The 24,660-nt window shown below is 43.6% G+C and overlaps 1 protein-coding gene across 1 annotated transcript in view; it reads right to left on the minus strand.

Annotated features, from left to right (window-relative positions):
- The window catches only part of LOC126242525 (uncharacterized), a 444,557-nt gene that overhangs the window by 307,451 nt on the left and 112,446 nt on the right, over positions 1 to 24,660 (minus strand). The window contains exon 3 of the mRNA XM_049948098.1: positions 12,282 to 12,315. Coding sequence (XP_049804055.1) covers positions 12,282 to 12,315 — 34 coding nt within the window. The remainder of the gene's footprint in view (positions 1 to 12,281; positions 12,316 to 24,660) is intronic.

Genomic DNA, 24,660 nt, shown 5'->3' on the forward strand with positions numbered 1-24,660 from the left:
GCGGTGGTGTTACGGCGTGGTAGTGCTTTTCATGGAGGGGGTTTGCACCCCTTGTTGTTTTGCGTGGCACTATCACAGCACAGGCCTATATTGATGTTTTAACGAGCTTCTTGCTTCCCACTGTCGAAGAGCAATTCAGGGATGGCGACTGATCTTTCAACACGATCAAGCACCAGTTCATAAAACGGCCTGTGGCGGAGTGGTTACACGACAATAACATCCCTTTAATGGACTGGCCTGCACAGACTCCTGACATAAATCCTATAGAACACCTTTGAAATATTTTGGAACGCCGATTTCGTGCCAGGCCTCACCGACCGACTTCGATACCTCTCCTCAGTGCAGCACTCCGTGAAGAATGGGCTGCCATTCCCCAAGGAATCTTCCAGACCTGATTGAACGTATGCGTGCGATAGCGGAAGCCGTCATCAAGATTAAGGGTGGGCTAACATGATACTGAATTCCAGCATTACCGATGGAGGGCGCCACGAACTTGTAAGTCATTTTCAGCCAGGTGTCGGAATACGTTTGATCACATAGTTATCAGTGTTTTGCGTTGCATCTCTTGTGGCCTGGATGTATGCACTGATTCGGTTATGAAGGACGTCGTACACCATTTGCATCCTCTAACGAAGAAAGATGGCCCAAAACTGTTATCCTGGAGATTGGATTAGGTGCGAGCTGACCCCACACATATTCCATTGCCGACAGATGTACGGAACTTGCTGCCCCATGCGTGTATCTCAACATTACGCAGTTCATAGAGACACGTGCCATGCGTAGACGATCTTTGTCCTATTGAAAAATGACACCATTATAATGTCACATGATTGGTAACACATAAGGAGACGATCTTTTCGGACGTGCCTGTGAACCATCGACCTTCCCTCAATCACTACCAGCCATGAAATGAAGTCATATGCGATGTCTCCACACACAATGATGCCAGGAGTAATACCGCTATGCTTCTCCGAAACACTGGAAGAATGGAACCTCATCCCAGGTCGCCACCATACTCGCATTCAGAGAAGTGTAAAACTGCAGTTCGTCGCTGAACACAATGCCAAACCACAGGTGTTAAGGACAGCCTACATACTGAGCAGTACTTCCTTAGTCCAGCTACCACTAGTCTCCGAGCAATGGTGCGGTGTGACACGATGCTGCAGGGAGTCTATTACTTAGTCTCGGGTGGCAGGCGTAGATGTGAACGGGTTATGGTGTGTCTGCTGAACAGTAGGCAATCCTCCCTTGCGGTGGTCGGACGTCGTCGACTTGAACCTTAACGAAGAGTATGCCTGCCCTCACGTTTCCGCGCAACCCAACATCAGGCAACTGTCACATCCGAATGAACCACAAATCTGAATGTTGCACGATTCGAGTAGCCCTCCAAATAGAGATCTACAATGAGGTTCCTTTCACACTATGTAAGGTCCTGATAACTCGGTCTCATACATGCACGCGCATCTTTGTGTCCTCTCCAGTAACAACTCAACATCTGACGCTATTCATGCTCCTGATGTACCCTAATGGGCCTGGTTACAGCACTAAACACGACCAACACTAATGCATTCTGGTAGTCAATCTGCATGTCACAGAGAACTCTAATCATTTACATAACCGCTGACGATATATACGTGTACGAAGTTATGTTGATATCCGATCATGTGTTCTGGGTGTTCCTGTTTCATTTTAAAGGTTATGAATGTCTTTGGAATTTGACGAAAGATGAGTAATCGCTAGATAAGTGCGGTAGACTATCGTAAATAAGCGCAGACTACGGTAGTTTTCCAATAGCTTTGGTTAGTTAAGATAGTAACCACATTCCTTGCATGTTAGGTGTGTTGCATACCTATCGGCCGTTACTTAATTCAGATCGCTTTGTCTGCGTACACGATCAGTGTCTTACTAGACTTTCTAGAAACCGGAAGCCGTGAACCGTCACGAAAGTGAGTGAGGGCCGCATAACCTACGGGACATTTTTTGTTCTACATAGTTATCCTTCCGTCTGTTACTCAAAAATAAACAATATTTATAGCAAAATTGAAATTGCCCATATTCAATTAATTCTGGTTTTATTTGAAAATTGATGATTTGTAACATGAAGCAAAGGGATGTTGTAGTAAAAATAAAAAACGATACACATTTATCACACAGCGCTAGAAACGTAATTCCTTCAAAAAAGGTAAAATTTAAAAACCGCAAAACCAAAATATATGAGACATCGCTTCAATATTGCGTCGAGCTTATATAAAACACGTTTCTGTTATTCATAAACAACTTTCGCACTTATCGTTAGTAACAGCAAACTGTTGCTTTTGATCGTGATGAAGACCGTTCTTATGAGGACAAAAAGCAATAATAATAGAGATTTTTTTATGTTTGTGCATCAAAAGTAACTGCTTTGGTTACATTAAAGCGAAGAAGTTAAGCAATCAACAAATTTTTATTATTCATAAAACGGAATTTAATTTTGTAAGGATGAACTAACAGTGAACTACGTACTGTTCTAATTATGAGCAAAACAAACGAAAAACAAAAAGAAGTCGTCAGCTCCCAAGTTCTTTGTCACAGATTCACTTGTTTCTTTCCCTATCAATGCTACCAATACCATCGGCAACCCTACCGTTTTTTAAGTTATTTATGTATTGCACCAAAACAACGACCGAACCGTAGTTTTGGTAGAGTGTAACTCTAGTAATAGGGAACATGCAGGAAATATGAGATGCGCAGAAAATAGGGAGTGCTTACTCGCTAAGAGAGGAACAGCGAAGATTTCTACTACAGTGAAATGTCGTGTTACAGTAATGATCAACACTAACAGGTAGCTTTAGAATTGCTACCTGGTGGACCTACCCTATCCGTGGTCTCGAAAAAGAACTAAAGAAGAATACACAGCTTATCTGTTACACTACAGCACAAACTGCAGTTCTTTTCATCGTTTCTTTCCAGGCGTTGCCCCACTATTAAATGGTGCACAAGAAACAACCAGGTAACATCAAAAATGCACAGGGCAATTATCGGTCCAGACATGTTTTACTACTTGTCTAAGTGTAAATATAGGTGAAAGTCTACTGTGTCTCCAGATTAGACCCTTGCATTTAGCACTTCTACCAGTTATTTAAGGAAAAGTGCAAACTTTTGAATAGTGATGTTACACAAGGATTCTGACGATCAGATATGTAAATCTGGTAACTAATACTAGGCGAAACCAACATTTAACGCTTAAAAGACGCCGGATCACCTTTAGAGCTTTCAAAAAGAAAACACGACAAGCACCAGCCATCCTTGTGGCATGTTGTTTCCGGGAAGAGCTTGGGCCGCCGAAGGCAGCAGCTGGCGGCCGCGCCGGAAGTGACGTCACATCAGGCTTGGGCACGAGCGAGCAGCAACAGCAACAGGTGTTGGCTGTTCGCGCCGCAGCTACCTGCCGGACGACTCTGCCTCGCAGGGGCGTCAAGGTGGGAGTTCTGTCCTGTAGCTGAAAATACTGCATGCTCCTCCTCCCCAATCTGCCGCTACACACATCCAGCACGAACTTTGGTTCAGTTTCTCTTGAGAACACGCGCCAGGAATCTTCTTGTAGCTCAACAGAGAGGCACAAGCAATTACCAACATAAAGAGTCATTTCAAAGTAAGTTTGTTTTTATCAGCGAAGGTTGCGCAGATGACGTAGTGCATCTGGAATTACATATACAACGATGACAAAAAAGAACCGTTGTTAAGACAGCGAGGTTATACAGTCTTCTTGACAAGACATCACTCTCTTTGGTGAATTCCTTAAGTCTAGCAGCACGTTTCACTTATCTTCCGTGTTGCTCACATTAGTTCCATTTCTTTAATCGTCTCAGTACCCACTGGGCATCTACCGCACACGTTTCGGCGATACACTGGACACCTTGTAGCTTGTCTTGTCATCCGGACCCAATTTTTCCTGGATAACATTTATGAGGGGCATCGTCCGCTGCTTGACATAGAGCTACAGGAGCATATTTTAATCGGTCAAGTGACAGACAATTCATCGTGATCCTAATACAGACAGGAGATTTATCACTGATGATTGTTTTGTCAATTGAAGAGGGCCGGGAACTTTGCCTAGCCAATCCAGCTGTTACCTTGTGGCTTAATGTAATAGCTATCTACATCGTACGACAGAGATTATATACACCAGAAGGTGCAACTTAAAAAGTTCGTAACCCGTTGCGAGTCTCCAATCGACTTCAATTAATACACCTATTGCTGACTACTGGACTTTTCACTCACTTTTATATTTTAAAAGTTTTAACCCCTGTCTGTAAACACCTGAGTTATACTGTATGAATGGTAAATTAATTATGCATGTCGCCTTAAGGGACCATTATTGTGTGTGCTACAACCATATTCAGTGCGTCGTGACCCGTCCTAGGGTCTCCAAGTGTACTGTAAGCTCGATAGTCTTACGCGATGGCGCATATCTGAAAAAAAAATGTATGTATCAGTTCTTCAGTTCTTGCAAGCAGACATAGACAGACAGACACACCAACCCGCCCGCCCACCCGCCCACCTACCCACCCATCCACCCACCCACCCACCAACCCACCCACACACACACACACACACACACACACACACACACACACAGACAGAATGAGAAAATCCTTCGCAATTTCTGCACGAGGGCGACTAGGGTCAATCGCAACTTCTGTCTGCATATTTTCATATTGACCTACTGTGACATGACGACCATGCAATATGTGAGCACAGCAATGACAGTAATAACTTGGCAGCCGACAACTTGTAAATGACAGCATGGAGCTGACGGAAATCTTTTTATTTGAAACTGATTCACCATCTGCAGAAGCTAAAGTGAGTCCAACATAGTCCCAGTGGTAGTAAGTCCTTTACGGTCCTGTTTGGGACCTTACTTACCTTCCTCGTATCTTATAACCGGCAGAACTACAGTTTTATGCAAACTTGACATTATGGAGCAAACTGCCACTGTGACATACATACGACGTGAATCATAAATGGACAGAACTTACAAAATACGACTTTTTTCAATACTTAGCTTTCTTCTAGTCTTTTGTACTATACAGTGGGCCACAAAAGGTTACGGCAAACTTTTAGGGAACATTCCTCACACATAGAGGAATTAAATATGTCATATGGACATGGGTCCGGAAACGCTTTATTTCCATATTACAACTTATTTTCTGCTTCTCTTCACAATCACATTAATCATGGGAAACAAATTCTGAGCATAGGTACACTTTCTGCATGGGTACACTTCAGCGAATTGTTCATTAAACAATGTATAAACCCTGCCTTCAGTGCAGAAGTGCTACTCGCGAATGAGGCTTCGTTTCAACGTGATCAGATTGTACATTTTCACACTCAGCACGTATGGGATGTCCATAATGCTCACTAAACGACGCAGGTACGTCGCGAACAAAGATTTTCTGTCAATGTTTGGGAAGGCATTGTTGGTGAATGTTTGTAAGAGCCTCGTGTTCTTTCTCCCGGGTTCCACGAAGAAACTTACCATAAATAATTACAGACTACTCTACCTGTTCTGCTAGAACTTGTGCTTTAAGAGTGCGACAAAATGTGTACTTCACGCAGGATGGAGCCCTTCCTCATTTCAGCGTTAATGTTGGTAAGGTTTTAAATAACAAATTTCGTCAAAGACGGTTAGGTAGCGGTGGACCAGTTGCTTGGCCTCCACAGCCCCCGGACCTCACCTCACTAGACTTTTATTTGTGGAGTTTGAAAGCACTTATCTACGGAACCCTATTACAAGATGAACAGTCTTCGTACCAGTACTGTGAAGGCTGTGAAAGAATACACAGTTTTCCAGGGGTACATCAGCGCATCAGGAATCAAAGAGACGGCGGGTTGGTGCATGTATCCTTACTAACGAAGGGCATTTTGAACATTTCTTTAAGGAAAGTGTTTCACACTGTGTTGATAAGTTGATTACTGTTATTTATGTCATTATGAAGCGAAGTAGAAAATAAGCTATAACACGGAAACAGAGCATTTCCGAACCCACGTCCATGTACCACGTTTCCTTCCTCTAGGTGTGAGGAAAGTTTCGTAAAAGTTTGGGAATACCCTTTTGTTACACGCTATATAGAATGAGCAGTAATTTTATCAATCACGCCTAGTGTTTACATTTCGCGAACAAACAATACACGATACTGCACCGTGCATGTGTTAGAGCTTCTCAAATTGTAATATTAGTTGTAAATGGATCTACACAACTAATACCGACCTCAGAAGTTGAGTCCCATAGTGCTCAGAACCATTTGAACTAATACTGCGAGAAAATGGAAGTAATTCGGATTCAAGCAGCATATACGCCCGCGACCGCTCGCTCGCTGGCTTGTTCTCCCCAGTACAGATTGCGTAAAAACTGATGAAGCTCGATAAGCCACGGGCAAGACGTGCACAGAAGTTCTGGTCGTTTCCGGTCACAGGTGGCTGGCAGCAAGCTTAAGGTGACACGAACTCACACCGACAGTGATACACCAGAATGCAATGCCCGACTCAGCTATAATAGTGCCAAGATTCGACAAGATTTCATAATGAAACTTGCGTGAGAGTACTCTGTTTAGCTTTAGATTTCGACGGACTACGGGCAAACAAGTACGACATACTTAATTCGACGCCGTCGCTAGTATCCCTTCACATGGTTCGAAGAACTGCTGTCAATGGTCGCTAATACGCATGAAGTCGTATGCAGTAATAAAAACAGATTCGTATGGTATTGTTGGTTGGGAGACCTGGAGGGGTAGCTTCAATACCTTCCCTCACGTTGTGTGACAGCTGTGTCGTAATTGTACCTGTTAAGCGCAATGTGAGTAGTGTGACGTCATTTTTGTATTGACTGACGATGAAAGAAGGGAGAGGGTGAAGTTCGGTGTCGGCTCGAAGCCGACTCCTCTCGAATAGCACCGAAGGGCCGCCAAGCTTAAAGTCCCTCTCCACTTGACAATGCGGAGATGTTTCGAATTTAATAATGGGTATAAACGCTAAGTCTGGTGATCAGGAACCTCTTCACCTGTTATCGACCAAATAACAACGCTGTAAATGTTCTCCAACAACCCGAGTCAGCGGCACTGATGACTGAACATAGCAAGATGACTTGCCGAATTACCGCACCACTAGAACGAAGCCACGGTATTGCAAAGCCGAAAACATTTAAAAACCGATTCATTCTGATGTTTCCTTTTCTTTTTACCTACCATCCCCTACCAAAAAGATCAGAGCGGGCTGTTGCCGTTCTTTTCAGTTAATTCCTAGCGAGCTGGGAATACGAAAAATAATTGTTCCACTGGAAATTACTGTCAGGAAATTTACGGTTTCGGCATTCATTTGATAACTAAGGTAAACTTCCTGAGAGCCGTAATCGAATCTGGGAAATTTTAACAGCGTTTAAATTGTCTTGGGACAAAGTTGTCCATTGTCCTTCATAAAGATAAAAAAAACTGTGTGTGTGTGTGTGTGTATAACAGCACTGGGTGCATTATTCGTCTGTAGCGTGGTGGAATTCCACGCCACAAAAGTAGTTCACCGTTCCTGAAACTGTATCGGTGCGCTAAAGCATCAATTTTCATTAAACACAGAGCATACGCTAGGTGCAAGGTACAAATTGTTGAGGCTTCTATGGCCGCCTGTTAATGTACCGCCTGTTGTTTCGTTTCGTGATCTTCGAGGGCTGTTTGTTTTATGATTTTTCTGACACTGCAGTATACTGACAATTTTTACTTTTGGACCGTCTTATTACAGCTGAACGAAACACAATTCTCGTGCGATACCAGTTTCGTCATTATTTTTTGCACGGCTTCTTCAGTGGCCTGGAATACGTACCTATTTTTGTTAATATTATTTAATTTGCATATTGAGACACTCAATACATCGTAATATTATACACAAATGAGGGCTACAGGACTACACAAGTTGAAGATTTTTCAGACGTATCCCCAGCACGAATAGCTGGCATTGTCACAGATTCCTCTCCATTGCGAGCCCGCCCTCAGGATGACTGACAATACTACGAAACATCAGATGGATCATCGAACAAGCGTTGTCCGAAAATTGCAATATGAAAGCCAACAGACAATACGTACTAGGAAGCTGCTCACCTGCATCCATTCACTCCGCTGCAGACAGGCCCAATCTGAGGGGGGGGGGGGGGGGGGGGGGGCAAACCGGGGTATCTGTCCTGGGCGGCATTTTCAGGGGGCACCATGTTCACAGTCTTGTAGAAAAAAACCATGGTTCACAAAGCGCCTAGCACCCAGTGCCCGTTGGTCTATCAATTGTTCGTATGATCTCGGAAAGTATCACAGTTGGTTTTTGAACATTTTTAACACAGTCTAAGTTGATTTGTGAACGAATCTTAAGTTGATTTTAGAATGCGTGCACAGTGTATGTGATGTCTCTGCCAGGGGAATCCCCGTCGCATGTAGAAATAAAAAACTTCCCAGCAGAGAAAAGGGGACGGGGCTATACGAGCTGAGCCGAATAAACCCGAACGAGTGAATGCCAATCGCTGTTTGTTTATGTGGCTGATTGAGTGTGCGGATGATAAGCGCTGTTATAATTATTAGCGAAATCCATAGAATAAGACTACAGAATGGAAATAAACGTCTAACATGAATAATAGGCACGGAAGATTACATATTATCTTCATGGTTTATCCAAGAAAATAATATTCTGACAGAAAATTTTTGCCAGATGGCTACACTATTAAGGGCCAGTTGTACAATCTCCGGTTAGCAGCCGCTTTAAGTTCTATTATCGGAATAGCGTGGAAAATGCGGTGTACGAATGTGAGAGAACGCCTGATCGGAGAATAAAAGCGGTATAATTGAACCGGTGATTCTGGCAGGGTTATCGAAGTTAACCCGAGCACACGTTTTGACAAGGTTAGGAATAGTTACAGAATTAACGATGACGAGGTTGTTTGTTAGAACGAAGAAGGAAGAAAACGGGGACATCATACAAATTATATGGAAGAATATTACAATTCCAAATTTATATAAAATTTTCGTACTACTACTACTTTTCAATCTCATGCTTGAGAAACTGGAGCGTAAAGTGAAGTGTGAAACTATTTCCTAAGATAAAACTTTTCGCTCGTAGTAGGCCTAATAGGCATTTGATATTGGTACTCCGTGAATTATATTCTGTCGTTTTATTTACGTAAATGAGATAGATTAAAATGACCATTTGTGCTGAATCAGTCCCGCTTTTTGGCGTGTGTTACAATTGCTGCGGTATTAGAAAGGCCTATTTCGTCTTGCCGGCCGAGGTGGCAGAGCGGTTCTAGGCGCTACAGTCTGGAACCGCGCGCACCTACGGTCGCAGGTTCGAATCCTGCTTCGAGCACGGATGTGTGTGATGTCCTTAGGTTAGTTAGGTTTAAGTAGTTCTAAGTTCTAGGGGACCGATGACCTCAGAAGTTAAGTCCCATAGTGCTCAGAGCCATTTGAACCATTTGAACCTATTTCGTCTTATCTAGCAGACGCTGACAAAATAAGCGTTATCAAATCGAGAAACCACACCAGTCTTGGGTGCTACTCGTATTAACAGTTTTTTCAGTATTACACAACGACATTTTTATTTTTCACGTACCAAAATGTTTGACGTACTTTGATGAGGAAATAGATTCTTTTGCAAAAAGGAAAGCACGCCTTGTAAAGCTGTAGCAAGATTAGAGAGAAAAAATGCTGGGACCTACGGATTGAACAAATGAGTACTGTCTTGCTTGTTTCTTGTCGTTACTGGTTTTATGTTTCTTACATTTAATTGTATGTCACACAAAAGAGAAAGTTATTAGTTAATAGGCAATAAAGGGTGCAATTTTTCTTAGTAGTTCTTATTCTCCTGGTCACAAATAATCTCACCAAGTATTAATTGTGGGTCCTTTTCCCATTTCAAAATATACACGTTTGAATTCCACAGAGCGAAATACAGTGACGTGTGGTAGAAGAATACTGTGTGACGAGGCACAACACTCCACTTTGACACATTTACGACCGAATAACATGTCTCACATTTCCTCGAACATGTATGTTTTATATATAAAGCTCTTCACAAAAATAAGCGCTACAAAATGAACAAATTTTTGAAAAATCGTTTTCTTTTTTAAATTTTTGACGTCCTATATAAAACGCTCAAGGGTGGGTGGGTGGAGAGTGGGGGGGGTGTGCTACTTTCAAGTTTTTACCCCAGTTCGAAAATAACATAGATCCGGGCTGGCTGTAGTGCCACAGTTCAGAAGAATAAATCATCCTGTCATCGATACAGGTTCGCTATAAAATGAAATAACATCCAAAAACCAGTCTCTGTTAACCCACCACACTCATCGGACAATAGATATCTGCTGAAACTGAATATGAAAGATATCCCACTCAACTGATGAAAATGTGCTAACTGCAAAACAGTTTACAAACGTATGGTGGAAGTACGGCATCTGGTTACGCATCACGTATGTAGAGGAACAGATTCGAAATAAGCGAACACTTAGCGTATCTTTAGAAGGGAATACTCTTCGTATTCTTGCATGGACCCTGTGAAAACATCTACGTAGAGCTGACATTTTGATCTGTAATGTAAAACAATTCACCAAGATCAAATCAATCTCCGAGACAGCACTCATCGTCAGCGTAGTCCATACCTGTGACCAGCATAGCTTACGATGAAGGACGCCAATGTGAAGAGTGGAAGGCTGGATGAGGAGTGTGTATAAATAGGTACGTCTGGAATAAATTATATCCTTTCATTGCTTACGTCATTATACATCATTATCCTTTTTAGCTATACTTAACATTCTGCTGCAGGCGAAACTTGCACCACAATTTGTCTTTTTTGTGTTACTTTCAGAAATACTTTTTCCTCGCTTCATGACGCGCAGTGTAGCTTATGAATTTACAGTGATAGGCCAGAACATAATGACCACCGATCTACTATCGATATAAACCTGTCCAGGCTACAGCAGGGTCAGCTGGCGAGGAATGACTGCTAGTCAGATACACGCACGATATACGTATCAGTGGGCGTGCTGTCCGTGTAGAATGGGGAAGACGCATGAGGCTGATTGTGATGACCCGGAGACTCGGCACGAGCTTTTCGGAAACTACACGACTTGTCGGGTGTTCCAGGAGTGCTGTGGTGAGTGTCTTCAACACGTGGCGAAACAAAGGTGAAGTCACGTCGAGACGTCATGGGTTTGGGCGGCCACCATTCGTTACACATGTCGGACACCGTAGGATGGGTAGACTGATAAAACAGGACAGGCAGCGAACTGTGGCGGAACTAAAATCAGCGTTTAATGCTGGACAAAGTACAAGTGAGTCTGAACACACAATGCACAGAACACTCCTAACGATGGGCCGCCGCAGTCGACGACCCATGCACGTGCCAAAGTTAACATCACGGGATTGGCAACTGCGATTAAAATGAGCGTGTGAACGTCGGCACTGGACTTCGGCGCTGTGGCAGAGCGTTGCATGGTCTGATGAATTCCGATACCTTCTTCACCATGCCAATGGGGTGACGCAAATCCGTAGTCTTCCAGGGGAACAACTCCGTGACACCTGTACTGCGGCGGCTCCATTATGCTCTTGGGAGCATTAACGTGGGGATCCATAGATCCAGTAGGGCTCGTGCAAGGCACCATTGACGGCCAAGGAGCATCGTACACTAGTTGCAGACCACACATACCCCTTCATGACGATCATGTTCCCCACAGGAGTGGCTTTTTCATAATACGCCATGCCACAAGGTCACGAGTATGATAGAGTGGTTCGAAGAACACAGTGGCGAGTTCCAATTGATGTGCTGGTTCCCCAACTCGCCAGATCTGAACCCGATCGAACACATCTGGGATGTGATTGAACGTGGCGTCAGAGCTCATCGCCACCCCCTCCCCGGAACTTATGAGAACTAGGTGACGTGTGTGTGCAGATGTGGTGCCAACTTCCTCCAGCGACTTATCAAGGCCCCATTGCTTCCATTCCACGATGCGTCGCCGCTGTTATCAGAGCCAAAGGTGGACATACCGGCTATTAGGTAGGTGGCCATAATGATCTGGCTGATTGATGCATCTATCCTCGTGAGTCATCCGTGCAAGTTTTGATGCAGGGAGAAACCTGACCGTATAGAGAAACATCAGAAAGTCAAAACGCGAAGAATCATACTGCCGCTTACAATAACTTGGCATCCATTCTTCCCGTGGGTGAAGCAAACACAGCTCGCACAATTCACATCAACGTAGGCAGCAAGACTTTACTTACCAGAATACAGGTAACGACCAAATCTCAGCCTTACCTGGAAAACGAAGAAGAAAAATGTTAGAGAGAGAAAGAACCACACGAAGTTAATAACAAATTTCGAAATTTATTTTCTGAAGTTAGGTTTTTACTTATTACTAATTTTTTATTTACATCTGCGCTACATGGCAAGCTGCAACGATGTGTGTCTCAAAAACCCAATAAACGCCTTTGCACGTTACTTGTTTCAGTCTTTCATCATTATTGACACACACGAAGGTGACAAAAGTCATGAGATACCTCCTAATATCGTGTCGGAACTACTATAGCCCAGCGTAGTGCACCAACTCGACGTCACATGGACTTCACACGACGCTAAAAGTCCCCCGCAGAAAAACTGAGCAATGCTCTACAGCCGTCCATAATTCCGAAACTTTTGCCGGTGCAAGATTTTATGCATAAACTGGATCTCTCGATTATGCCCCATAAAACTTCGATGGCATTCGTGTCGGGCGATCTGGGCGGCCAAATCATACTCTCGAATGTCCAGAATGTTCTTCAAACCAATCGCAAACAACTGTGCCCCGGCGACGTGGAGCATTGTCATACATCAAATTCCATCGTTGTTACGAAACATGAAGTCTGTGAATGGCTGCAAATGGTCTGCAAGAGGCTCAGTTGAACCATAAAACCCAGTTTATACCATGTAAACACAGCCCACACCATAGCGGCACCAACAGCTTGCACACTGCCTTGTTGGCGGCTGAGTCTATGGGGTCTGTGCCACAACCTGCTCTGAGCAACCGACATCGGGATTCATCTGACCAGGCCAGGATTTTCTAGTCGTCGAGGGTCCAACCAATATGATCTTGTAAGAAAATGAAACACCTACAGCTGCTCTTATAATCTTATTTACTGTGTAGCTACCAGTTTTGGCGCTTCAATGCGATTTCTTCAGGTCATGGTTGAGGCCGAAGCTGTTAACAAGATCCGTATACACTGGAGCGCCAAAGAAACTGGTATAGGCATGCGTATTCAAATACAAAGATGTGTAAACAGGCACTACATGGCGCTGCGGTATGCAACGCCTACATAAGACAATAGGTGTCTGGTGCAGTTGTTAAATCGGTTATTGCTGTTACAATGGCAGGTTATCAAGATTTAAGTGAGTTTGAACATGGTGTCTTAGTCGGTGCATGAGCGATGGGACACAGCATATCCGAGGTAGCAATGAAGTGGGAAATTTTCCACGCGACCACTTGCGAGTGTATCGTGAATATGAGGAATCCGCTAAACCATCATATCTCCGACATCGCTGCGGCCGGAAAAAGATCCTGCAAGAACGGGACCAACGGCGACTAAAGAGAATCGTTCCACGTGACAGAAGTACAAGCCTTCCGAAAATTGCTGCAGATTTCAATATTGGGCCATCACCAAGTGTCAGCGTGCGAAACATTCCGCGAAACATCATCGTTATGGGCTTTCGGAGGCGAAGGCCCACTCATATACCCCTGATGACTGAACGACAAAAGCTTTACGGCTCGCCTGGACCCGTCAACACCGACACTGGACTGTTGATGACTGGAGACATGTTGCCTGATCGGACAATCTCGTTTCAGATTTTATCGAACGGATGGACGTGTACGGGTATGGAGACAACCTTATGAATTCATGGAACTTGCATGACAGCAAGGGACTGCTCAAGCTGGTGAAGGCTTTGTAATGGTGTGGGGCGTGTGCATTTGGACTGATATGGGACCCCTTGTACGTCTAGATACGACTCTGAAAGGTGACACGTATGTAAGCATTCTGTCTGATCACCTGCATAGATTCAAGTCCATTGTGCGTTCCGACAGACTGGGGCAATTCCAGCAAGACAGCGCGACAACTCTTATGTCCAGAATTGCTAAAGAGTGGCTCCAGGTAGACTATTCTGAGTTTAAACACTTCCGATGGCCACCGCACTGTCCAGACATGAACATTATTGAGCATATGTGGGATGCCTTGCAGCGTGCCGCTCAGAAGATATCTCCACCCTCTCGTACTCTTACAGCTTTATGGACGGCCCTGCAGTATTTATGGTGTCAGTTCCCTTCAGCACTACTTCAGACATTAGTCGAGTCCATGCCACGTCGTGTTGCGGCACTTCCGCGTGCTAGCGGGGGCCCTACACGATATTAGGCAGGTGTGCCAGTTTCTTTGGCTCTTCAGTGTATATACCGCATCAGTGGCCAACGTAACTGGTTACGCAAACTATCTGTAAACTTTGCTGTCAGCACGTTGATGGTTGGAGTGCTGACACCGAAGCTGACAGGTAGTCTGCGTAACCAGTTATGTTGGCCACTGATGCGGTATATATGGATCGTGTTAACCCCTTCAGCATCAACTACGGGCAAAAGATGACGCACTGTAGCGCCGAAACTGGTAGCTGCACAATAAATAAGATCATAAGGACGGCTGTAGGCGTTTCACTTTCTTACAATAGTAAACGGCCGTGGCCCCCAAGACCTCCGGTCAAAAGGACGGACATAAAAAAAATATGACCATGAACCCAGGAGAGGCGCTGCAGGAGATGTCGTGCTGTTAGCGTCGGTCGTCTGCCGGTATAGCCCATTAACGTCAAATTTCACCGCACTGTCGTAACGGATACGTTCGTCATACGTCCCACATTGATTTCTGCGCTTATTTTACTCATTGATGCTTTCAGTTAGCACTGACAACTCTACGCAAACTCCGATGCACTCAGTCGAAAAGCCCTAAATTGGTGGGGAAGGGATGCAGACTTTAATACAAAAACTGTTCCGCACATGGGGACGGCCTTCGTCCCCAACCACGGGATTAGCCTGCTTTCTTTTCGTCAGGGCGCTGATGACCATGATGTCAAGCGCCCCTCACCTCAAGTCATCATCATCAGCATCATCATCATCATCATCATCATCGGTCGAAAAGTGAAGTACGTTGGCGACGGGGTTGTTCGTGGTGAGAGACAGTGCCTGAAATTTTGTATTCTCGGCACACTCTTGACACTGTGAATCTCGAAATATTGAATTTCCTAACGATTTCTGAAATGGAATGCCCATTCGTCTAGCTCCAACTACAATACTGCATTCACAGTCTGTTCATTCCTGTTGTGTGGCTATAATCACGTAGCGAACTGTTTCGCATGAATCACCAGAGTACAAATGACAGCTCCGCCAATGCTGTCTAATTTGTAGCATCTTTCTGCAACGTCGCATTTCACACTCCTACAATCTCTCCTTTTACGAAACCTTTGATCACTTTAACTGCTCCCTGTTTTGTTGGCGAAATGATACAGAAGGAGCAACCGTCTACGTGCTCTTTTTGAGACCGACAATCCTCAGACTTTTATGTCGTAACCATTATATACGAGATGTATGTAGAAGATGGTAATACAAAAATAGCATAAACATAATCATGATATGGAAGGAAGGAAGGAAGGATGCGATATAACGTTCCTTCAAGTAGGAGTCTTGCCACACAACAATCTGTTTATGTGTACCTTGTATCTGTGGCGTGAATAAAAAACTTACAAAGAGGCTTTTTACTATAGGGTAGTACATGATACCGTTGTGTCAGAGTTTTCCTTGTTCCTTGCTGTTATCGAGTTTTAACTATACTCTGCGGATCACTATGTCGAGCGTGGTAGGTGTACTTTTTACTGTGACAAATATAAAGGTTTCATTCTAATTCATGCTCCAATCGAGGGAGGGAAGTACGTCGTCTTTGTATGAGCTATTACAAAGTATTTACTTCATTTTATGTGAACCAGCAGATAGATGCATAGGAAGCCAAAGAAAACTTGTAGTTTCTGCCTGGAAAGGCGGTTTGATGTCTTGTAAGTGAGTTCTTGGGAGAGGCACTATGTCCTTTTATAGTGTGTCTGGCAGCAAAAAATTTTTAACAGTTCTTGTACACCCTCACACTAACCAAATAAGGATGTGACCATTTGCATCACTTTCATTTGTATATGCCCGACGTTCCCTCTTATTCCAGCTTGATGTAGGCCTCAGTATTGAAATATAGGCTATGTAAGTATTTTGTGTGCAATCTCACTTCGAATAACCTAGCAGTGAATTGTAGCCTGCAATTTGCCTATGAGGCTGTTGCAGTCATAACATTGTTTCTTTCTTTTGCTGATGCCTTGTCCCACAGTTTCACAGGGTCGACATGGTTAGGACGGATTTGGCAAGGTTAATTTTAAGGGGTGGCCAGATGCCCTTCTTGCCGCCATCCCGTACTACCCGGGACGGGATTTGTGTACCTCAGCTTTCTGTGTCTACTGTAATCCATGGAATAGTGCGAACGTGTTCAGATGTCCCCGAGTCGTGTAACTGAGGCGGAATGTGGGGACCAGCCCGGTATTCACCTAGCGGGATGTGGAAAACCGCCTAAAAACCACATCCAGGCTGGCCGGCACACCAGCTGACGCCGGTAATCCGCCGGGTGGATTCGATCTGGGACCGGCGCGCCTACCCGAGTCCAGGAACAGTGCATTAGCACTCTCGGCTAACCTCCCGTGTCGTTGCATTCACAATATTACACACCGTTATTTCCAAATATTTGTATGATGTGGGTAGCTCTTGTTGTGACTACTTAATCATGTAGTAAAGTATGTTACGATTTTACGTTTCGTTTATTGCTCAACTTGGCATTTCCTCAACACTAGAATCTAGTACTACTCCAACATTTCGTCGATGTTCAACTGGATATAACTACACTTCTTATTGGACAGTATTTTCTCACATATGACTGCATAAAATTTATGAAATCATTTTTACTGCTTCAGTCACATTTTAGACGGGTTTTAGTAGCTATCATTTGGTGCATTACAGCCATGTGCACATTACAGTAATCTGAGGTACCAAAAGGATTATTTGATGGGTGCGACAGTGAGCTATGTACCGAAATTTAACCTGTACAGAAATATTCATTTATTATACCGTGTGTCTTAGGTGAGTTTTATGTTTAAATCATTTCATTACCGAATTAGTTACATTTTTTCTGGAAATGAATTTGGCTGGCACCGAGGGCACAGTAATTAACACAAAACCATCTCGAATAAGACTTTTATATTTAAATGTTTACCACATTCCAGAGACAGAAACTGCTAAGATACACTTATTTCAACTGCGAAGACGGTATAAACAATGATGATACAGTTTTTTTACACAAGCATATTTGTCAATTTGTCATGGCATTTATTCAACTGTATGATTATTAGGTATTTTTTGGTTATACAGTAATTTTTAAGATTTTTTAAAAAAATGCGCTACACAACCTCACTGGCACACCCAGCAAACAATCCTCATCACACTCCAGATTAATGTACATGTAACTGTGATGCACCCAATGATGATAGTCTGCTGTTGAAACGTGTCATGCTAATAAATATAAATAAAAGGCAATGGAATTTATTTCATAAATTTATAATACAGTCGCAGACCTCAAACAATTCCTTGTAACATGGATAAATTTAAAAACTGCATAAAAGAAAATGAATTACTCAGTTTTTGTGTTCTAGAGTCGAAACTGACGTGAAGACTCGGAATAAATGACCCATAAGTCGATGGAAAGTTCTCTAATGTGACATCCCTTCTGATTCTTAATCTTCCTTTTTTTAATTTTTAAGAGCTTACCTTACACAATTCTGACGTGTATCTACCTCTAATCCTTATTCCCATGGTTTATTGAGAGGCCTGAAGGGGAGGCTTAACTGCTCTACGTGATAGGGAATGATACATTTTTATTATACTGCGAACTGCAGTTCTCGTCACGGGTGAGTCATGGAGCGGTAGCGTAGTTCGAGCATGAGCCCACATGGAAGTAGTTAAAAATTATCCTATCCGGTAGCGTTCGGTGAACATTAAGATGTAAAAGACGCGGCCTGCAGTTAGAGCCCGTAATGGCTCAGGTAAAACGCCCTTCTTTGTGCGCGGTAATTCTGAACGGCCATAGTAACGATCGTGGGAATGCGCCGCGGAGGCGATGAATGGGAGCGGATCACAAAAAATGAAGGCAGGTCAGGAGCGGTCCGTTACAAGGCGCATGGCCCGCGGCAAAAACACCCCTCGCCACACACCAGGCGCAACGCGCGGCGCACAGGGCGAGCGAAATACGCGACCATCCGCAAGTGGCGTGCCGGCCTCAAGCAGCCACAGTTTAACCTCAATGGGAAGCACCGTAGCTGTGGTCTGGGCACTGCGGAAACCGCATAATGAAACAGCCGTGATGTTTGCGGCTCACTAATCATAAACATGTAGTTTTAAATCTCAGGCTGCCACCAGAATAGTAGTGAAGTCTTGATGCCATGTTCCAAAGAGTTTTCTTTCATCGTCTGACGAAAATTACGTTAGTGCAGTCCACAAAAACTGCATTTACGAACATGTAGTAATCTCCTAAAATAATAGACGAATCAAGATAAGAACAAAATACGTCAGAATAACTCATCAGAGTAACAGGTGCTCAGATATGCGGAAACAGTTCTTTCTGCTGACGATGGAAGTATTATAAACAAGCGCAAATGAGAAAATGCAAACTTGAAAACGAAACTAGCTTTTTTTTTATCTGACAACTAGATCTCTGCATGTGGGCCGTCACTGAACTGAGATAAAACACAATACTGTACATGCAATTCTACTGGGCATTAGGCCTGAGCACACCATTAGAAATAATGCACATGGGTAAATCAGTAGATGAAACAGAATATCCTAAATTCTTGGGTGTTTACTTGACACGGGTACACTGATAAGAACCTAAATTCGAAGTCACGTGTTAGATATCTTCTTAAACGTCTAAGCTCTACACCTTTTGAATTACGGATAATTGAAGATTTTGGAGATGCAAATGTCCATAAATGGACTTACTTTTCCTACTATCATTCATTAATGTCTTATGACTACATTTTGTGGTAACTCGTCATTGAAGAAAAAGTTTTTGCCGCACAGGAACCTGTAATAAGGATACTATGTGGTACCCACTCTAGAATGTGTTGTAGACTCATGTTTAAACAGTTGGGCGTGCTGACAACAGTCTCACAGTACTTTACTCCATCATGAAGTTTGTTGTCCATAAGCTATCACAGCTAGTAACAGTCATAAATACCATACTACAGGGAGAAATGACTTATACTACCCTTGACCTGGACTTAGTGGGACGCTGAAAAGGAGTGAGACATTCGGCCATAAATATCTTTAACCAGTTGCTCAATGATGTAAGCCTTTATTTCATTGGCGGGAAATTACATTGTGTGTTCGAAAATAACGTAATATATGATGTTTGAGACGTCCCCGACATAACTGCTTTACTGGTTCACGGACGTCGCGTCGAATGACGCTGTAGAAACTGCACTGCACAATATTTCAGCGAGACAGCTGCTCGTCATCTTCAGGTGCTTACTGACGTATTGCTGCAATGGCTCGCCAATATATACGTTGACTCTAGGAAAGTGCAGGCACCAAGGGGTGGGGCTGTAACGTCATAGTAGACTGTAACGTCATAGCCCGCATCTCGTGGTCGTGCGGTAGCGTTCTCGCTTCCCACGCCCGGGTTCCCGGGTTCGATTCCCGGCGGGGTCAGGGATTTTCTCTGCCTCGTGATGGCTGGGTGTTGTGTGCTGTCCTTAGGTTAGTTAGGTTTAAGTAGTTCTAAGTTCTAGGGGACTTATGACCACAGCAGTTGAGTCCCATAGTGCTCAGAGCCATTTGAACCATTTATTTTTTTGTAACGTCATAGTAGACGAATCGCAGAGCATGGCGACATCCAGTGCCCCTTGCCGGAGAAACGGAGAATATAACTGCTCAGCAAGCGCGTGCAATAAAATGCTGTCAATTACAATATTTAAGTGTAACACTCGTGATTGGTTTCAGGATGTCTGTCGTCATCATCAATCATTCATCCATACAGTAGAGCATACACTGAAGTAAACGCGAGACTGATGCCGCTTATTAGGCTACGAACAGGAAGAGAGGTGTATTCATGTGAGGACAATGTTGTTCTGTGACGTCTGCATTCATCACTGATAAATGTTTATGATTTACTGCGTTATTCTCTCACATAAAGCAAGTAACTGAAGTATTCTTGCAGAAAATACTACTATTTTAATTATGTATTTCCTACCACTAGTTGAATTACGCATTTTCACTATTATATAAATACTGTTGTAAAACAATACAAAACCGTTATCTACGATCAGTCACTTCATTATTCATATCTATGCCACGTATTTAGAAGTTCTTCTCACGTACCTTCAGGTGAACACAGAGGACTGAAAGTATGGGTATTTCTGCTGGACACAGCGTCGTTCTGCTATGAAATAGTTATTGCGTCTCAAGTGAATCAGAATGAGGCACTAAAGCCACACATTGTATCTGCTGTATCCAGCAGAAATAAAGAGAGGATGAGGTGTAAACTATCGGAATATTAACACTATTCCCAAGCCGTGACAGGTTATAAGACAACGGTGACCAAGTGTTTCGTATCATTGAAAATATATTTTACATTAACTATAAAGCTTCAAAATGAACAGAAGCTTCACAGAAATGACGTAAATATAAATGCTACTCATTCAGTGCAACATTACTGTGAACTGCATGACAAACAGCATCTTGTCGTATGGAAACGTCACGAACGCCCAACCATGGACGATTTGCACTAAAGTCTTGACAAAGCCATCATTGTTGATTTAATTTGTTCGTGTACTTATTCTTGCGGTACTTATCAACAGACTACTTTTTGAGGGTGACTGTAACTGTACGATGGCCTCGGAAACTGACATACGGTCGGGAGAGCGGTGTGCTGACCATATGCCCCTCCACATCCGCATCCAGTGACGCCAACGAGCTGAGGATGAAATGGCGGCCGGTCAGTACCGTTGGGCCCTCATGGCCTGTTCGGATTTTTTTTTTTTTTTTTAAGTAACTGTACGATAAGATACGGAATTTTGAAGTCAGGGAGCAGCCACCTTTTCAACAGACTCTGATAATTTCAGTGCAAGTTCGTGAGCTATACAATTAATTCTAATGAATTTAGTCGTGAGTAACACTGAATTCCGTTTTCATTTCCAATATTGTTTAATTTAAAATCTTTTCCCATTCCTGGGCATAGTGAAAAGAGAGATTTCCCAGGAAACGGTTTTGCGGTCTCGAATTATGCTCGAAAATGTACTACATACATTTTCCGATTGCTTGTTTCAGTGCGAAATCGGATGTGACAAAGGAGAATAGAATTATTTAAATACACATGTATTAAGTAAGTGGTAGTTAATTTGTAATTGTTACGGTTCTCCGTATTCCCTGTTACCCAAATGTTCCACAATTAGTTCTTACCGCAAGAGAGTTTCCCGTATATTTCATGAGATCATCTGCTTAGAGCAGCTTCGTGGAAGGGGCGTAATACGAGCCATGAGTTGGCCACTCCGTGAGACGTTTGCTAGTTTAGTCATTCGGACTCGACCCCAATGTTGGTGTGTTGGCAAGCCTGTCATCACGCTACGTCCTGACCGGGAAAGGCCCGACCAGGAATGCTGCGGCAGGGGGTGGGGGAGGGGGAGGAAGAGCGCCGTAAATAATTCAGCGACCAGCACTCGGCAGCCGCTATCCAGTTCCGGCGCCTGCTGACACCGCCTGCCTGCTGCTTAACCGTAGTCGGTGGACTATCAAACAGCTGTGCCCGGGGCAAACAGTTTTCAACCTGAGTATCGCGCACTTGGCGAAGTGGTCAATCCCCACGGTACGAGTGGGGATTAAATCCCAGTCCACCCAACAAGATTTGGCCGTTCCTAAATCGTTTCTAAGGAATGACGGAAAAGTACACTTTTAAAAAGGCGTGTCCAATTTACTGCGCTATCCTCCACGTGTTCGATCCTTTGTGCCGTCTTTAATCTGCGCAGTAGCCACATTGTCCCGTCAACCATCTATCACCGACATGTAGCCTATAGGACATGGCAAACTTGCAAAGTGTTGACTTCAAAATATTGTCTGTTAGCAGGTAAACAATGGCGGACACCAGTGATCGCACCACTGAAAATCGCATAATTGCAGGCAATTGGTTCCATGAATGGCCAAGAGTTGGACAATCGTTGGAACTGCGTATGAACTTCCAGATGCGACTCAGGCGTGAACCTCCTCCAAAGAGAACACTTCTGCGGTAGGAGCAAAGACTTTTTACTGTCGCTAATGTACAGGATAGACTTAAAGTGGTCGACCACTAACAAGAGAGGAACAATACAGAAAGGTTGCAGCATCTCTGGAAAATTCACGAATGATGTCGACAGCTGACAAGGAAAACATCACTGGATCCGAGTGTTCAAATGGTTCAAATGGCTCTGAGCACTATGGGACTTAACTTCTAAGGTCATCAGTCCCCTAGAACTTAGAACTACTTAAACCTAACTAACCTAAGCACATCACACACATCCATGCCCGAGGCAGGATTCGAACCTGCGACCGTAGCGGTCTCGCGGTTCCAGACTGTAGCGCCTTTAACCGCTTGGCCACCCCGGCCGGCTGGATCCGAGTGTGACAAGGTCAGCCTTGTGCAAGCATATGAAAGAGGGCTTACAATAACGTGTTTACCTAAGGAAGAAAGGATTTAACGCCCAGTCGACGTCGAAAGAGACAAGAGCACAACTTCGGGTGGTTTCAAGGATGGGAAAGGAAGTCGACCGTGCCTTTCAAATGAACCATCCCGTCATCTGCCTGGACCGATTTAGGGAAATCATGAAAACCTAAACCTGGGTGGCCGAACGCGGATTCGAACCGCCGTCCTCCCGAATGCGCGTCCTGTGTGCTAACCATCGCACCACCTTGCTCGGTGCGCATATCGTCCGGGAAACGTTGGACAGTGATTGAAGGACGAAGGATGCACATCTGCAGTCTCTGAAACAATTCCGAAGAGTAGGAAAGTGAACTTTAGCGACGAATGTGTCACTTACCGGAATTTCATGGTCACAATATTTGTCTTTTGGGGTCCATAGACAAAATAATTTTTTATAAGGAGGTGAAGAATAAACCTCCACACATTATGGTACAAATTTTTCTGATGGTGCCATCAACCAATATAAATATCTTTAGACGTTACGGCCCTAGTTCATACTCGTGTTGGAAGGACAAGGGATGAGAGAGGACCTATAGTTCCACCAAGGTGTGGCACTTCCCCATTTTGCTATTGCGGTGCAGTTATGCCTGAGAAAAAGGTACAATAAACAACGAAATAATAACATTCTAAGAGTCGGGGCGTGGAATGTCAGAAGCTTGAACGTGGTAGGGAAACTAGAAAATCTGAAAAGGGAAATTCAAAGGCTCAATCTAGATATAGTAGGGGTCAGTGAAGTGAAGTGGAAACAAGTCAAGCATTTCTGGTCAGATGAGTATAGGGTAATATCAACAGCATCAGATAATGGTATAAGGAGAGTAGCATTCGTTATGAATAGGAAGGTAGGGAAGAGAGTGTGTTACTGTGAACAGTTCAGTGATAGGGTGATTCTTATCAGAATCGACAGTAAACTAACATCGGCAACGATGATTCAGGTGTACCGGGTGATCAAAAAGTCAGTATAAATTTTAAAACTTAATAAACCACCGAATAATGTAGATAGAGAGGTAAAAATTGACTCAAATGCTTGGAATGACATGGGGTTTTATTAGAAACAAAAAAAAAAATGCTAGACGCGTGAAAGATCTCTTGCGCGCGTCGTTTGGTGATGATTGTGGACTCAGCCGCCACTTTCGTCATGCTTGGCCTCCCAGGTTCCCAGACCTCAGTCCGTACGATTATTGGCTTTGGGATTACCTGAAGTCGCAAGTGTATCGTGATCGACCGACATCTCTAGGGATGCTGAAAGACAGCATCCGACGCCAATGCCTCACCATAACTCCGGACATGCTTTACAGTGCTGTTCACAACAGTATTCCTCGACTACAGCTATTGTTGACGAATGATTGTGGACATATTGAGCATTTCCTGTAAAGAACATCATCTTTGCTTTGTCTTACTTTGTTATGCTAATTATGGCTATTCTGATCAGATGAAGCGCCATCTGTCGGTCATTTTGTGAACTTTTTAGTTCTAATAAAACCCTATGTCATTCCAAGCATGTGTGTCAATTTGTACCTCTCTATCGACATTATTACGTGATTTTTTCAGTTTTCAAATTTATACTGACATTTTGATCCCCCGGTACATGCCGACGTCGCAAGCTGAAGATGAAGAGATAGAGAAAGTATATTAGGATACTGAAAGGGTAATACAGTATGTAAATGGAGATGAAAATCTAATAGTCATGGGGGACTGGAATGCAGTTGTATGGGAAGGAGTAGAAGTAAAGGTTACAGGAGAATATGGGCTTGAGACAAGGAATGAGAGAGGAAAAAGATTAACTGAGTTC

This window comes from Schistocerca nitens, chromosome 1 (genome assembly GCF_023898315.1).
Source record: "Schistocerca nitens isolate TAMUIC-IGC-003100 chromosome 1, iqSchNite1.1, whole genome shotgun sequence".
Taxonomy (NCBI): Eukaryota; Metazoa; Arthropoda; class Insecta; order Orthoptera; family Acrididae; genus Schistocerca; species Schistocerca nitens.